Below are 15,584 nucleotides of genomic sequence, written 5' to 3'. Positions count from 1 at the left end.
ACGGATGACCAGAAAAACAATATAACTTTCACAGATGCATTTAATGACACTGCTGCAAAAAAAGATATATCTTTTCCCAATTAGTCACTGCAAAAATTCTAGCCATATGAGAGAAATGGTGAAATGTAATTGTTTTAGCAGTGAACTACCCCCCCCCCCCGCCCCCCCAGGGTAATTGCATATGTAAATGTTAGCATAATTGCAAACATATTTTTCCTATAATTTTGTAACAGAAAACACATTTCTGTTTAAAGTTCGCTGCTGAGGGTAAATCGCTCTAAAGAAAAATATATGATCGAGCCAAAATTATATTTACAAAGGCTACAAAAGAGTCCCTCAAAAACAGGAAACATTTTTTTTTCGGAAGGTCAAATGACACAAATGCATCAATATCTCTTTACTCTTTCTCTACATTTAACATGTACTTTAGTATGAAAATGATACTCTTTTTTTCTCAGTCTGACTTACTTCTTGAACTGAGAGAATAATACGATTAATATGATTATGCACGACCTTTTAAAGATAAGCCACAGCACTTTTAAAAAACAAGTCTTCAACATTGCTCTGCCAATTTCAGAACTACCAATGCACACCAAACAGAATATTACATAGAGCAGTCTCAAACCAAAGTAACACTTCGTTTATTGTTGCAACTCATAGGGGTCTATTCACTAAGCTGCCATAGGCAGCCGAGTGAAAGACCGACCTGAAGTGAAGTGAGCCGAACGCTGTACATCGGGTGGCTTCACGTGGCTTTGGGTCGGCCGAACATGCTCAGCATTCTTATAGATGCCGAACAGCAGTGAGTGAATAGCCGAATGCCGCTGAGCGGCATTCGGCTCAGCTGTTCTGCTCGGTCCCTCAGAGGGACCAAGCAGAACAGAAAAATAGTTTTAAAAGTTTTTTTTTTAAATAGAAAACAATTGTGCGGAGCTATCAATGACAGCTAGCTCCGCCCAACAGTTTTCTATTGTCCGGCGGTTCTGCTGCCGTAAAAAAAAGAAAAAAACAAACTCTCCCGGGCGCCTCCCGCTCCCAGCCGCCCAGAAGAGAAACAGTGCTTTATCTTTTTTTTTTTATTCTAACACGGAGCCGTGTCAGAATATAATTTTTTTTATAATTTTTGCCCATAGGAATGCATTGCTAGATTTCTATTGGATATTTTAATTTGCAATAGCCAATAGTAAACTAGCATTGTACCCGCCCTCTGTGGATGGACCTGATGGAGAACTGCAGCAGAGGGCGGGTGCAATGCTAGTTTACTATTGGCTATTGCAAATTGAAATAGCCAATAGGAATCTAGCAATGCATTCCTATAGGCAAAAATTTATTTATTTTTTTCTATTCTGACATCGCTCCCTGTCAGAATAAAGAAAAGAAAAGAAAAAGCAGTGTTTCTCACCTGGGTGGCCGTGAGCGGGAGACTCCCGGAGCGCCCGGGACAGTTTGCTGTCTGGAGATCAGTGTCCCTGGTTAGCTGGTAACCAGGGACGCTGATCTCTCTGCAAGTGGACTGAGCCAGCCGTAACATCACGGCTGGCTCTGGCCAGCTGTCAGAAGCAGGCTGTCACCAGCTTCGGCTTTCAGCGCGGCTCAGCCGAGCCGAGGCATATGCCTTCGGCTCGACTAAGGTTCGGGAGCTGTACGGGCTATTTTGAAAAGCCCGTAAAGCAGCCCTTCGGTTCTACTGAACCGAAAGGGTCCAGAGGGCCGAAACTAGCCGAAGGATTGGCCGAAGCTACGGCTAGATCCTTCGGCTGCTTCGTGAATAGACCCCATAGTTTAAGAATGGATAAATATTCCAGTTTCATATCAGTTCCCAGTGGAAATATGACTCATGAATACATTTGACTTCAAAGTGGATAAAAGGACCTGTTTGGTACTAAAGGGCAGCATGCTACTTCCCTTTTTGAAAAATTACCTCAAATATTTGCCCTAAATAGGATGAGTGAATGTGTCTGCTAAAGTACTACATGCAACTGGCAACTATCCAAGGAACTTAAGGTCCTCTTCTTAAGTATGCAAAAGATAATTATGAAAACTATCTAACCTGCCTATCTGGCATTCTGCAAATGTTTTTTTTGCACACCTAAATCAGATTATTTAGGTGTGCAAAAAAAAGACATTTGCAGAATATATGTTACAGCCTGTAAGTAAGTGAGATAAGCAAATTGGTCCAAATATCCAAACCACATATAAGTGGACATCACCCAATCTGCCACTCCTGGTTTGCAGTTTTTTGCAATGGTTTTATTTTTCCAGAAGGTATGCATGCGTCTATCACACTATACTGTATACAGACCATTGGATTAAATTGTAATATTGAACAGTGTAAAATCAGAGATATTCAGAAAGATAGATCTCCCAAGTCCATATTTTGTTTGTGTAGACTAAACTAACTGCTTAGTTTCCACAGTATTATTTCAAAATATTAATAGGGGCAGCTTTATCATTAATAGTGATCACTCTAGTGATATTCAGGTGTGTTAACTGCTTTCATGATCAGAAGAAGGACCTGGCTACTGTAGGAGTCAGGATTACAAAAGCAAGTATCAAGATGTATGTTTTATGGACTTTGGTGGCCGTTGTTAAAGTTAACTTACGCAATCATCTCAGGCTGGATAACAGAGGCAGGCAAAATATAGTATAAACAGCTTAGGTTCTATGTTTCATTGAGGTAACTCAAGAGTGTATGAATAACATGCAAAATTGGGTTAAATGAGATCAATTCAAATCTAATTTAACAAGGCTGCACCCAAGCTGATCCTTTGTACTAATGCATGCATACTGCTTTTCCCACAACAGCCTGAGAAATTGATATTTTACACATTGTCCTGTTTGTGGAATGTGGAACATGTCACATTTATTAAAACTAAGGGAAAGAACTGTGTGAATATATATCGGGCTCTTTGTAAGAGACCATGGAGTTTAGGGAGATTCCTATACTCAGTAGGAAAACAAACACTGCAACATATCTTGGCAAGTGAGAGTGAGTAAAGTAGGCCAAGGTTAATCTCAGAGTCCTTGCAGTACCAAGGCAGCCAGTTTATAGGAACAACACAACCATATACTCTGATCATATTGGAAAACCACTTCTAGAAGCAAAATAGGCAGGAATTCTAGCAATTTTTTATCAAAAATATTATGACCCCCAAGCAAGATTAGCACATGAGCTTCAGTGAGTTAACTACTCTCTACTTCTTACTCCAAGAAACTACACACAGATAATTAGCCCATGCAGGGAAATGGTTTGCAGCAATAAGCTTCAAATAAGCTGAAAATGCAGGGATACTCTTAGAACATACTCTTAGTCTCTGGTTTACTAGGGAATGCAGCATAGTTAGCAGAATGGAATAAGGAGATAAGTTTCAGGAACCACTAGGCATATGTTTCTGATAGGTGTTGCAGGATAAAGTACACAGAGTATATCAAGCATCACCTTGGACAAAATGCAAGACTTTCCACACATGGTTCATTAAATTTGGATTTGTCATCTGCTGGAAACCTCATGAGACCTCTCCCTCATCTCTAGATTTCAGTACTGTACTGTACAAGAATTCACCGGCTCGCTCTACATCACATACATTCAACTGCAGCACTCCATTTTAACAGAGCAGCTATACATTATCTTCCTGCAACTAACAATTCACCTGCTGGCTTTCCATTAATGCATTGCGTGCAATCCCTCTAGTTTATCCACTTGAGTTGTCAGGACCAATGAAGGTCAGGAGCAATGGTCCAAACATTGAAAAAGTCTCCTTAATCCGGTCCCCGCCATATATTCACTTCTGAAGAGTAGTTTAGAATGGGATCCTCACTGGGTATTCACTGTACAGTGTTACCCTATTTTTTCATGGAGCTTCATTCTCCACTCCACTGGCAATAGTTTTTGTATTAGTTGGACCTGAGTGCCTTATATAAAGAAAACTGCATTAGTCTCCTTACATCTGTTTGATGCAGCCCGATAGAAGTAGTTCAGATGTGGAATCCAATGCTGATACTTTTAGGTAAGCATACACACATTTCAAGAGGGTGCCAGTGAAGCACCTGTCCAACATTACCTGCACCTTTCAGCTGATAAGCAGCAACTCTGGAATGTGGGGAGGGGAATCAGATGTGTACATAGATGGCAATGGTGGAAAGTATTTTGTCACATTTTACAAAATATGTCCAGTTCATACTTGATGTACTGATATAAATACAATTTACTGTGGGATTGATGATTTGATGTGTGGTTTAGTTTAGACTCCAAAAGGATGTTTATTACAATTGATACAAGGTCATTCTTCCCAGGGAAAGTTTTATTAATGCTAAAATTGGCGCAGCGAGTACGTTTTAGATTGATCTCCTTCCTGTCAGTTACCCAAGTATAAACTCCCTGGGGACAATTTAGTTGAAGGAAAGGCAACTGAGCGTAAAGTTTGTTAGACAGCAAGAAAAAAAAAGTAAGATAAGCAATGTAAAATCCATATAAACAGCAGTTTACAACCATCACACTTCACTGGGGATGAATATCCAGCTTTAATTGGTTACTCAATTATACATTAAAGAACCTGGTCCATCTACCTATCTTTATTCCTGCTGCAACATGCAGTTTAAGAATTAGCTGAGCGTGCATATTTCTGTCTTCAAAACTGAGGTAAATTCATATAAAATATGACCGTAGCTTGCATTTTACAAGATCTATATTGCTTTTTTGAACATGTTCACTCCGCTCACAATCTTTGTATCACAAAATGTTGAAAATTAATACAAAGTATATTGTTAAAAAATGTGACTAGATCATCTCTTTAACACTTTTAGTCTAGATATGTAGGTGTCTTGAAGGTAAGGAAAATACCCCTGCTTTTTCCTTTCTCCTTGCTTACTGATGATCCATTCCATGGCCAATTGCTTATCCCTAGAAATGGATGAGTGGTGTGAAGAAAAGTAAGTAAAATTACTTCTTATTATGTCCATGCTCAACACACTTATGACTGTATGGAAGTTTTTTTCTAAAGGAAGACCTGGGCATGTGTATCATATAAGGGTGCTTTGTGCAGTTATTGGAGAAGCAGGGGCAAATAGATAACATCAGAGCCATTTATGCCACTTGTCTTCCAGTCTTCTGTACTCCTTATAAAATTCATGCATCCAATGCAATTTTGGAACTAATCAGTGTTCTGATATACTTACTCCTGAGTATTGAACGTAATTTTTTATATCAACAAAGAGACTGTAGTGCATGTTTGGAAACACTTTTCCAGGTCACAGGAAGGGTTTCTGTGATCACGACATTACTAACAAAAAGGAATCGGTTGGGCTGAAGCACTAGAGCAATAAATGTCTGGACAAAAAAATATCAGAGCATAGATGTGACAGTGACAGTACACTCTTTATGAATATAGTTCTCCTTAAAGCCCATATATATCAGCCTTTTTCTGGATTCTCTGTTTGGAAGGAACAATAATGTTCCATAAAGTATTAAGCCTGCAACTGGAAATGAAGTCCACCTCAGATAATAATCTGTCTGTGTGACTTGTGAGTGTAGACAAATAGCATACAGTAATCATCTTAATTGTTCCTTATAAAAAGAACATTGAACTGCACTATGGGGTTTTTGGGGCATTTAGAAGTTATCATTTGTAGAATGTAAACTTCCGTATGTGCAAAGGCTGTCCCAAAACAAATGCAACAATACTGTTAGGCTTAAACCTTAAGCAATGTGATAAATCACACGATCAGTACACTGAGCTGAAGCACATTATTTTCCTAAGATGTTTAACTATTTATCATAATTTTACTAAAGTTTTATTTTACTAATAACTTTACTTTAGTTTATTTATGTTTTTATGTTGGGAGTACTGCAAAGCCAGTAAACAAAAGTCTGTCTGAACTCCCATCCACAGTCTACACTGAAGGCGAAAACCATCTGTGTGGGATGGGAATGCTCAGCATAACAATGGGTGGATACTAGAAAAGATTAGGAAAATAAAACATGTTTATTTGTTACAATGGAAACACTCCACTATGGCAAGGGAGTTCAAATATTTAGCCAAACTCTAATGAAGCCCATAGAACATATTAGTAAGAGGTTTTTGGGCATCATTTGTAACTTCTTTACATTCCAGCTAATTTAAAGATCCACTTGCATGGGCTGCAGGCACAAAGTTCAGAGCAGAAAGGGAGGATGAGTGGCACTGGATGTCAAGGGGGAAAGTGCATTTCCTGCAGGCCTTGGGTGACAGTGGGGGGAGGATTAATAAAGTGAGAGTGGGGAGGTATGCAGAGTGAGAGGGGGTACAAGCACATTGTTGAAGGGACAAGGAGAGCAGCAATGGAAGTGAGATGGTGGTTTGAGTCCATGCAGTGTTATGGGAGCAGTGTTTTGTGTAAATGTGAGGTGGGTCTAAAAGTTGGTGGTGCAGGTGTGTTGGTAAGAGTTGGGGTCTGCGGTTTGGGACTGGCAAGGAGCAGGGAGAAAGTAAAGATGTGGGGGTGGGGTGGGTTTAAAGTTGTGGTGGTGGTAGTGGTTGGGGAGAGAAGGGCCTGCAGGAGGGTAGTGTGGAGGCACGATGGCAGGAGCAGGAGGAGGGCAGAACTGAGTTCCAGGCTTGGCCTTGGACCTAGAAGCCTGAGAAGGCACTGTTCCCACTGTTCTAGCAATTTGGTAATAAAATTTTAATGGTTGCATCTAACAGGCCCTGTATTCAAGTGCCCATACAAATTCTAATAATGATTTTTTAATGCATTTAATGCTATCATCGTGAGATTGCTGTGTTTAGAATGAAGGGGATTTGGCCAATAGGGGCATCTCTGCAGCATTAATGAACTATGCCAGTAGGAGATTGTAGACATTAACCACATCACATACTGTCCCTGATAGTAGAAACGTTAAATTACATGTTTTTTTAAGGTGCAAGCTCCGTGGCTGGCACCCTGATCCATCCTCCACTACTTGGAGTACCACTGACCTAGATACATGCATGTATAAATGGATATCTGACCCCTCCACCTAAATGAGATTGTTGGACATCCCATTTCAAAACCATGGAAAAAACTATGGAGTTGACCCGCCCTTTTTATTGCTGTAACAGACTTCATTATTCTGGAAAAGCTTTCCACAAGACTTTGGAATGTATCATTTGTGAATCTGTGAAACATATGAATTTGTGATCATTTAGCTAAAAATCAATTATTGAGGTTGTACCAGAAGACTTGGCTCAGAATGGATGCTCCAATTCATATCAAAAGTGTTAGGTTTGAGTTTAAGTATACATTTTTCTGTAATACACGTTTTTTACACTATAACTTGGTTCTATATTGGCACCAAGTAAAGCTAGAAAAGCACAGCACACATATCAAGGCTAGCTTTGCCATGCAATAAGATAAACATTGAGCACTTGATTTACAAGTCAGATTAGCAATGTTTTGGATTCACAGCAGTCTACATGTCAGAAAAGGGGCATGTCTCCAGATGGGATGCGTATGGCGTGTTTCATTGCTAAACTGAGAATGTCTTCACTAAGAGTGCGAAAAAATCAGCAAATATTTGCACTACAAATTCTAGGAATATTAATGAAACAACCTTTCAGTTCATCATCTTGTTAGATTCTCCAAATCGGAAAAGGGAACAGACTGATATTATGCTCTATAACAATTTAAGCACCTGATAAATATAATCAGATAAGCAAGAGTACTAAGACAAAAAAAATAAGGATTCCTGCATTAATTTAACTTACATATTGGCTACTATAGCCCCTTGTGTTACATGTCGTTTTGGGGTTCCAAGTCAACACATTAAAATAAGTACAACAGTAACAAGGAGGCTATTACTTAATTTCCAGACTCTTGGCTAGTACTCATTAAGTGCACTGTAAGAAGCTTTTCTGTAGTAGGAAAATCTTAGGGCTGCAATACTCAATATTGTTATAAACATTCTTGGGTTTGTTACACACATTGCTTTTTTCATTATGGAAGAAGCACCGAGAAAATGATTCTGTGGTGCAGCAAACCTTTGTTATGTGGAAATTGTGTATGAAGTGCTGGAGCTCATGGATCTATGAGCAAACAGACTTAAAGTGACATTAAACTCAGAGTTAAAGGAGAACTATGGGGTTAGGGCTTTTCCCCATAGTTCTCCTTAGGGTAACGGGAGGACACAAACTAGCATCCTCCCGTCACCCTAAGCTCAGTATACCGCGAGCTACAGCTCGCGGTATACTGGGAAGCCGCAGCTGAAGCGGATCCCGACAATTATGTCTAGATTCGCCCAGCTGCGTGAGTGACAGCTGGCTCTGCCTATCTAGAGGCAGAGCCAGCTGTACCCGCCCCATCCACCGTCCGTTCCGCCAGTCAGCGCTGGCAGATCAGAGCGGGGAGGGGGGAATACAGCCCCTCCCCTGTCACGGCAGAGAGCCATGACAGGATCGAGAAGTGAGCTAACGCCAGTATGTGATCGCTCACTTCCCGATCTACTGAGCCGACCTGTGACAGTCTCATTGTCACAGGTCGGCTAGAACTATGAGGTGAGTGAAAAGCACTCACCTCATAGTTCTCCTTTAAATCTTAAAAATGCATTAAAGTATATTAACTATTAACAAAAATGTATCTTATTTGTGTATCACTCAGCTATAGATCCTCAAATCATCTCTGAATTGGTCCTGACACCGTCCTTCCTTCTGGAGGGTGGCTACTTTTATTTCCCATGGTCCCTGTGTGTGTTGTGAAGTAGCCACCGCTCCAAACTCACTCCTGTTATGGACTACTATCTCAATACAAATTAGTAAAATAAACATGAAATTATAGTTAGGGTACTTCAATGCATTTTTAAGGTTTAGCTCCTGGGTTCAGTGTCACTTTAATTACGTTTAAAGTGCACATGAGTCTCACCTTGATTTGGCAGTCTGTATGCACAGACTACATTTTCTTGTTTTTACTTTTGTAGCATTGCTATTTTAAAGTGATTTTCATTTAGTCTATGAAAAGTTGCTTACAGCTTTTGCTTTCTTAAACAGGGAAGTTCTAACCAAATGGCAGTAATACAGGGTACAAAAAGCATTAAGTATACCACCAAAGAAAATAACCAAATTTTACTGACCACGTATTTTCATCATGTAAAAATCTGTTGAAAATGCACACTTTATCCTCCTCATATAGCTAGTTAATTTCTATGCACAAAAAAACTACACAAAGCATAAGTCTATAATCTGCAGTCTGACTGCTGCCAAAAAGCTTTGTGTCTCCTGAAGTGTAGGTAGAAGAAAGAAAAACAAAGCTGAGCACGGGCCCTCCTCTTCTTCAGCATGCCATAGCTGTATGTTTTAGGAGATTGGTTAATTTGCATATCAGTGGTCATCCCAGACCTCTATACAGCTTTGAAATGAAGAACTAGAAGTTTTAGAGTTCTTCTTTACATGGTGGTGGTATATTCAACCGGTTACCTGCGCATCCAGTTTGTCCTTTCTTTCCAGAATAGCCAGGATTGCAGTGGCAGATGAAGGAGCCTTTTGTGTTCTCACAACTTCCACTCAGACAGATGTTATCATGGAGTTCACACTCATCAACATCTGAAAGAGAATACATTTGTCAACTCGGGTGTGAAGTGGTAAATACACTGTGAACATCTGTATACAGTTCAGACTTCCAAAGAGATGAGATGACACAACTGTCAAAATCATGCAAGCCAGTTAGTGATAGGTCCCCCTGAGATCAGTTTTAGATTATTTTTAACTAACTGTCTGCCATAAAGGACTAACAAGTGCTGATAACAGTAAAACAAATGCCGAGCCCAGGGTAAAACAATAAAATGTAGTATACTATCTTTGAACTACTGTGTTTCTTTTAAGCAACTTGGTTGGGGTGGGAATAACACCATCACTGCTATTTATCGTGGATCGGGAAATTGAGCATTTTACTCAGTGGGGCCGAACAAGATACAGCAATCAGTCTATAGCCAGCCTTGCTCAAAGTATCTTTAGGAATACTTATATCTCCTACAGTGTTTAGTGGCCCCTCCTGCTGACTACCATTACTGTATTCTGTAATTAGTGCAGGTCAACAGAAGGAACCACTGTACATTGCGGGGGGCCCAGGAGATTGACATTCCCAGAAGTGTGGGTCTTGGAAGAATCTTCAGCTGGGGATCTTTTGCTTCCTTGCAGGTACAGCATTTTTAAAGATACTCTGAGTAAACCACAGAGTCATTTTAATAAGCTAAAGAGCAACGAACACAGTGAAGTAGCCAAAGGCAACCGAAAAGAATTTATCCTTCGTTGATCTACCTTCATTTAACTGAAACCTGACTGGATGCCATAGGTTTTTCTATTGCATATTTTTAGGCAACTCAGGATCTGATATTGTTAAACTTAAAGGCTCATTCACATGGTCACAAAGGTCAGTGTAAAAAATAAAAAGCAGAATATCTGGCCCAGGAACCATAGGTGTTGCGTACAAATGAATGGCAGGCTGTGGCTGCATTCTAGTAAACAGTGCTCCAACTGCATGCAGGTATGAATTTACACACAGCCTGTATCCTGGGGTGTAAATTCGTGCCAGAATGCAAGTACGTGTTGACTCCCGGGTGCAGAGATCCCGCTATTTGTTATGTTGCAGGGACCTCTGCATTCACCTGAATGAGCCCTAAAAGAAAGTACAGTAAACAATTAGCCTGTGTATTTAATTGCAAATTTTAAATTTAAGTAATGGTTAATGTGACTTTCACACATACCATATTTTCATTAGGATTTCTTATAGGGCTACCTGTGTGTATTGTTCTGCAATAATCACCCTTGCTGAGAGACTGCTGATATAACAGGATAAGCAATACAGACTGTGGTCATGATTTACTAAAGGAAATGCGCATATGCCGATGCATTGATTGCGCACAGATAAGCAAATAAACTTCTTATAGAATTTACTATGGCTTTGTGATTGGTCACATGCACATATACTATATTGTATGGACATGAAAATTATTACCAAATGCAAATCTATACTCTAGCATGTGCTAGCTAAGCTGGGCATTTTATTCATGTCATTGTGCATGATGCTCCAGAATACTATGCAGTATCAGCCAAAAAAGGATCCTTTGCATTTTTTTGATTCATCACAGTTTGCTGCCTTAATACAACACATATTAACATGCAACATAATGCCCACTGATGTGTATTAGAATACACGGCAATAATGTAAAGGGGGTTTAATCTGTAAATGCCCCAGTGACCCATACATGGAGGGCTACTGAACTGTGCATGTGCATATCTTTACGCACATGTGCCGAGGTTCCATATGTTGGCTCTTGGAATATAGGTTCCAATGTTACCTGTACATACGCTGCCTTTTTCCCAGTGACAACATAATGTACAAGGTTATTTCACATGTTTTGTAGCTTGGCATGTGCTCATTTTATTGCTTACCGAGACAGAGTCACATGCATTATTCATTATTTAGATGTTAAATGTAAACTAGGTCACAGCATCATACATATTAAACATTAATGTACAATTAGTTAAATTAGTTCAGGCATCGCTTTTGCTACGTGTAGGGACCCCAATCAATTATACTGTGCTTGTCCAGTTGCTTTGGTAAATCAGGCCCAGTGCATCACTTTTGCGTTATTCAGCAGACTTAGGTTAGGGGAAAAGAACAGTGAGGGCTTCTACTGTGGTCGCTAGTGTGTGCTCCGAGGTAAACAGTGGCAATGCACTATTTACTTTTTAGTACAACTTTATTGAAATGTCACAAAGTGACATTGTATTAATTTAATTCACAGCAGAGCGTTGAAATGTGGGTGCAGTGCGTTGCAACACTCTACTGTGTAAAAAAGTTGTGCATGTCCTACATTTTTTATAGAGCACACTACTGCTGCCATGGCAACTTGTCATGTCTATGCACTACGACTGCGTAGGGCAAGGTTGACCATTCAAGCCAAAAGCATTAAAGCATGTAAAAAACACAAGTGGCTGCCCCATGTACTTGTGATTAAAAACTATCAATTGAAATAATGATTTGTGGTAAGATAAACACTTTCACATTTACTGTATCCTTTTTATTTAACATTTTCTTTAAACTATTACTGATCCTTTCAATTTGTATATAAAGTATTTCAAAGCACTTTTTAATACAACATGATTTACTGGCAGTACACCTATGACAGTAAACTCTTCTCCCAGTTTAAACCAAACATTCAGAGCTGTCCCCTGAATGTGATACAACACTGCAAGAATACATACTGTCTAAGTACCTGCATATGCCCTAAATCAAATTCAAGCATATGTGAAACTGTACATTACCTAGACAAGCCTTCATATCAATGGATGCCATGTAACCATCGTAGCAGAGGCACCGGTACTCTCCAGGTATGTTTGTACACTGGCCTCCATCACAAATATTGGGGTTTGTTTCACACTCATCAATATCTAAAGAGAAACAGGAAAAAGACAACTGTAAAACAACTGTACAAACTGTATTACAATAATACTGCAAATACTAAACATCACAATCAAAAGCCTTGTTTACACGTGTGCCACCTTCTTAAAAGTGATTTGCAGTAGATGGCTTTTCAGAGGGCAGTACGACAGCAGCTGCCTAGCATTCTGACACCTGCTACATGCTGTTTTGTTTTTTTTCTGCATCCCAAGGGGAATTTTTAATGGAACTGCTGCACCATAATGAAGTTTAACACGTGTTTGCATCTTGGTCCCATTCACTGCCAAACGTCACATGCTGTATAATGTTTGATGAGCAGCGAGGCAAAACATTGGCCACGGAAATGTGTACAGCACTGTCCGGCTGCAATGCTGACTTTGCACTGGGCAGCCGGGAGTGGTAAAAATGTGTATTGAGCTTGTTTTTACTGCTCCTTGGCTGCAAGCGTAAATGAGGCCATAGCATTATAAGACTAATCAGTGTGATTTTTTTTTAATGTAAGTGGAAACCCCCTTTAAGAAATAGCTGTGTTTAGCATTCATAGAATATGGAATAGGAGTCCCAAAGGCTTTTTAGTATCGACTTATACACTCTGTACTGCAGGGTTGAAGATCAGATTATGTAAAAAAAATGTCCTGTCTTGCATGTGGTCAGACCGAGAAACCATTTGGGGCTTGTTTTGTTCTAGCTTCAGCATTCCATTCCAAATAGAGAAAAGTTTGTCAGTATTTGCACAATAAATCTATGTTCTTGTAAATAGACTATTATGTAGATGGCTTTATCTTGGCAGGAAACTGACTGACTGCTTCACCTCTCACCAAAGTGGGTCACCCAATGGTTTAATTAAATAAAGGTCTGCAATAGTCTCAGTTTGCTTTCCATTGATGAGTAATAGCATAGTTATCCCATATTATTTAATTTCAGTTCTTATCTATTTTACATTTTTAGACCAAGTCTTGTGAAATTTTGTCTCCTACTTTTTGATAAAGCTAAGCTTTTGATTAAACAAGAGAGTGACATTTGTTGCTTGGACTATCTACAGCTTGTTTGCTAAGAATAATATAATGAAAATGTCTGGGTGTGATATTCTATGAAGGCACACTATTTAGGATCTACTTACACAGGCACTGTAGTTAAACTGCATTGCTGGCACACTCCACCTGTGTATATGTAGTATATGTAAGGTTAGCTATAGAACATGCCCTGTTGGTGGGACTAAATGGCCGTGTTGGGAAATGCTAATAACCAGAAGAGAAATTTACTCTATAAAGAAGAAGAATAGTAGTAACAATCAAAAGTTGTTGGTGACGAAAGCACAACTGCTCAAAAATGTATCAATCTGTAAGATGACAGATGCCTTGGAGATGAACTTAACAAAATGGTGGGTAGCTGTCCTTAAATTGCATATGAACACAAAATGCTCTAATTGTGAGTGACAAGTCATTGCTGCTGCCTTGTTAACTCTCTGGAGCTGACATTTTTTTTTTTTTTTACTGAAATTTTTTTATAATGAATTTGAAAGTGTTTTTAACATGTTCTACCCTTACAGAAATTGCATGTTAGCCAATGCCCTTTCCTACCCCATGTACCATGATTTCTGAATGTGAATGCCTTCTGCTGAGCATGTCTACTGCTGTGTCAATCTGATCATCACATAGATTTCCCAGTTTACCTAAATAAGGAACTTGATTTAAAGCACAATCTGTATAAAGAGAGAGAATCATGGCAAATAACCCATAGAAATCTAGCAGGCAATGAGACTGATTTAGAGACTGATTTACTAAAGTTGAGAAGCTTCCCAAATATCCAGTCATGTGCAGATTAAATAAGTAAACGGGAATTATCATTTCACATAACTGGATAACTGAAGTGAATATTCACAGAATTTATTATGTGAAAATGCACAACTCCTTCAGTAAATAAGCCAAAGTGTGTGGTATGCTAATGCCCTGCATTTTTTTCTGAATAAAACATCATAGAGCAGCAGGCACATCTAAGACACCTATAGTTACATCGCAGCTGTCTGATCTGAGTGTTCATAAGGCATACATGCCATACATGGCTTCTGTTCTCTAACAATAGTTGACATAACATCAAAAACATTGGGACTATAAATAAAGTTATTGTCTAGTTTTTTCATAGAGTTTTAAAAGTTTATAGTGATGCGCTTCACTTGGGTTTTTAGAGATCCAAGCTTTCGGGACCCTTTATGTTTCTTCTTCAGGCTTTATATAATTGAAAAAACCCTGGGGAAGGAACCTAAAGGAAGCCATACACTGCAAATTTCGTTCAGTTCTTGTACAATCGGCCGGAATTTGCACAGTGGGTGGCGCTGTCGGCACCCTTTCAGCCGGCATCCCCCGATCAGCTGATCGAAAGAGTCGGTTGGAAAATCTTCGTACGATAAGAACCGGCAGCCAATACAAAAGAAACAGCGGGCATTCCTCGATCAACACGGTCGTAGTGTTGATGGAGAAATCTGCTCTATATTTGTTTCATTCAATGCACACAAAGAAAAAGAGCAGCGTATGGCCAGCTTAATGGGTCCTGAAAGCTTACGTGTTTAATAGCCTATGTTAGCTAATAAAGGGTATCACCTAAACTGCAATCCTTCTGCAATACAGCATAATAAGATATGTGTTTAATGCGCAAACGTGTCTGAAAAGGGTAAGAATGTAATGGGTACTGCAGGTAATTACACCCCATTATCACCTTCCATAATATATACTTCACAAGGATTTGAGTAGCATTCTGTAAATTAGTGAATGATAACCCTGGGCTCAGTTCTACTGCAAACAAGGAAATGTTCTGTTCTTTATTTAAGGTTAGTATGAAGTCAGACTGACCTGTACAGCTCCTGTCGTCCGGCATTAAAGCATAACCTTCAACGCAACTGCATTCATAACTTCCTTGGGAGTTTGTACAATTTGTGTCACATCCACCATTGAAAATTTCACACTCATCAACATCTATAAACATAAACAATGATCTAATTACAAAAACAGAAACAATAAACAGCCGAGGAATATCTTACTTATGCTGAGCATGGACATTATGGTATGCTAAGCTCTGTACTGTAAATATTCATAATAAACACACTGTGAGCACTGTCATTATTATCATTGCTTTAAAATATATATATATATATCTATATCTATATATATCTATATATAGAT

The 15,584-nt window shown here is 39.2% G+C and overlaps 1 protein-coding gene across 2 annotated transcripts in view; it reads right to left on the bottom strand.

The window, feature by feature from the left end:
* Positions 1-15,584, bottom strand: part of FBN1 (fibrillin 1) — a 210,099-nt gene that overhangs the window by 50,895 nt on the left and 143,620 nt on the right. Inside the window, exons 29-31 of one of the 2 annotated variants that reach the window (XM_018562908.1) lie at positions 15,255-15,383; positions 12,273-12,398; positions 9,423-9,548 (exon numbers count right to left, since the gene is read on the bottom strand). In XM_018562908.1, the coding sequence (XP_018418410.1) occupies positions 9,423-9,548; positions 12,273-12,398; positions 15,255-15,383 (381 nt within the window). The remainder of the gene's footprint in view (positions 1-9,422; positions 9,549-12,272; positions 12,399-15,254; positions 15,384-15,584) is intronic. The other variant, XM_018562909.1, reaches the window with a different exon arrangement.

The sequence above is a fragment of the Nanorana parkeri genome, unplaced genomic scaffold, assembly GCF_000935625.1.
Source record: "Nanorana parkeri isolate BGI_ZX_2015 unplaced genomic scaffold, ASM93562v1 scaffold611, whole genome shotgun sequence".
Classification (NCBI taxonomy): domain Eukaryota; kingdom Metazoa; phylum Chordata; class Amphibia; order Anura; family Dicroglossidae; genus Nanorana; species Nanorana parkeri.
The sequence above is the reverse complement of the archived record's forward strand: the minus strand, read 5'-3'. Positions and strand labels throughout refer to the sequence as shown.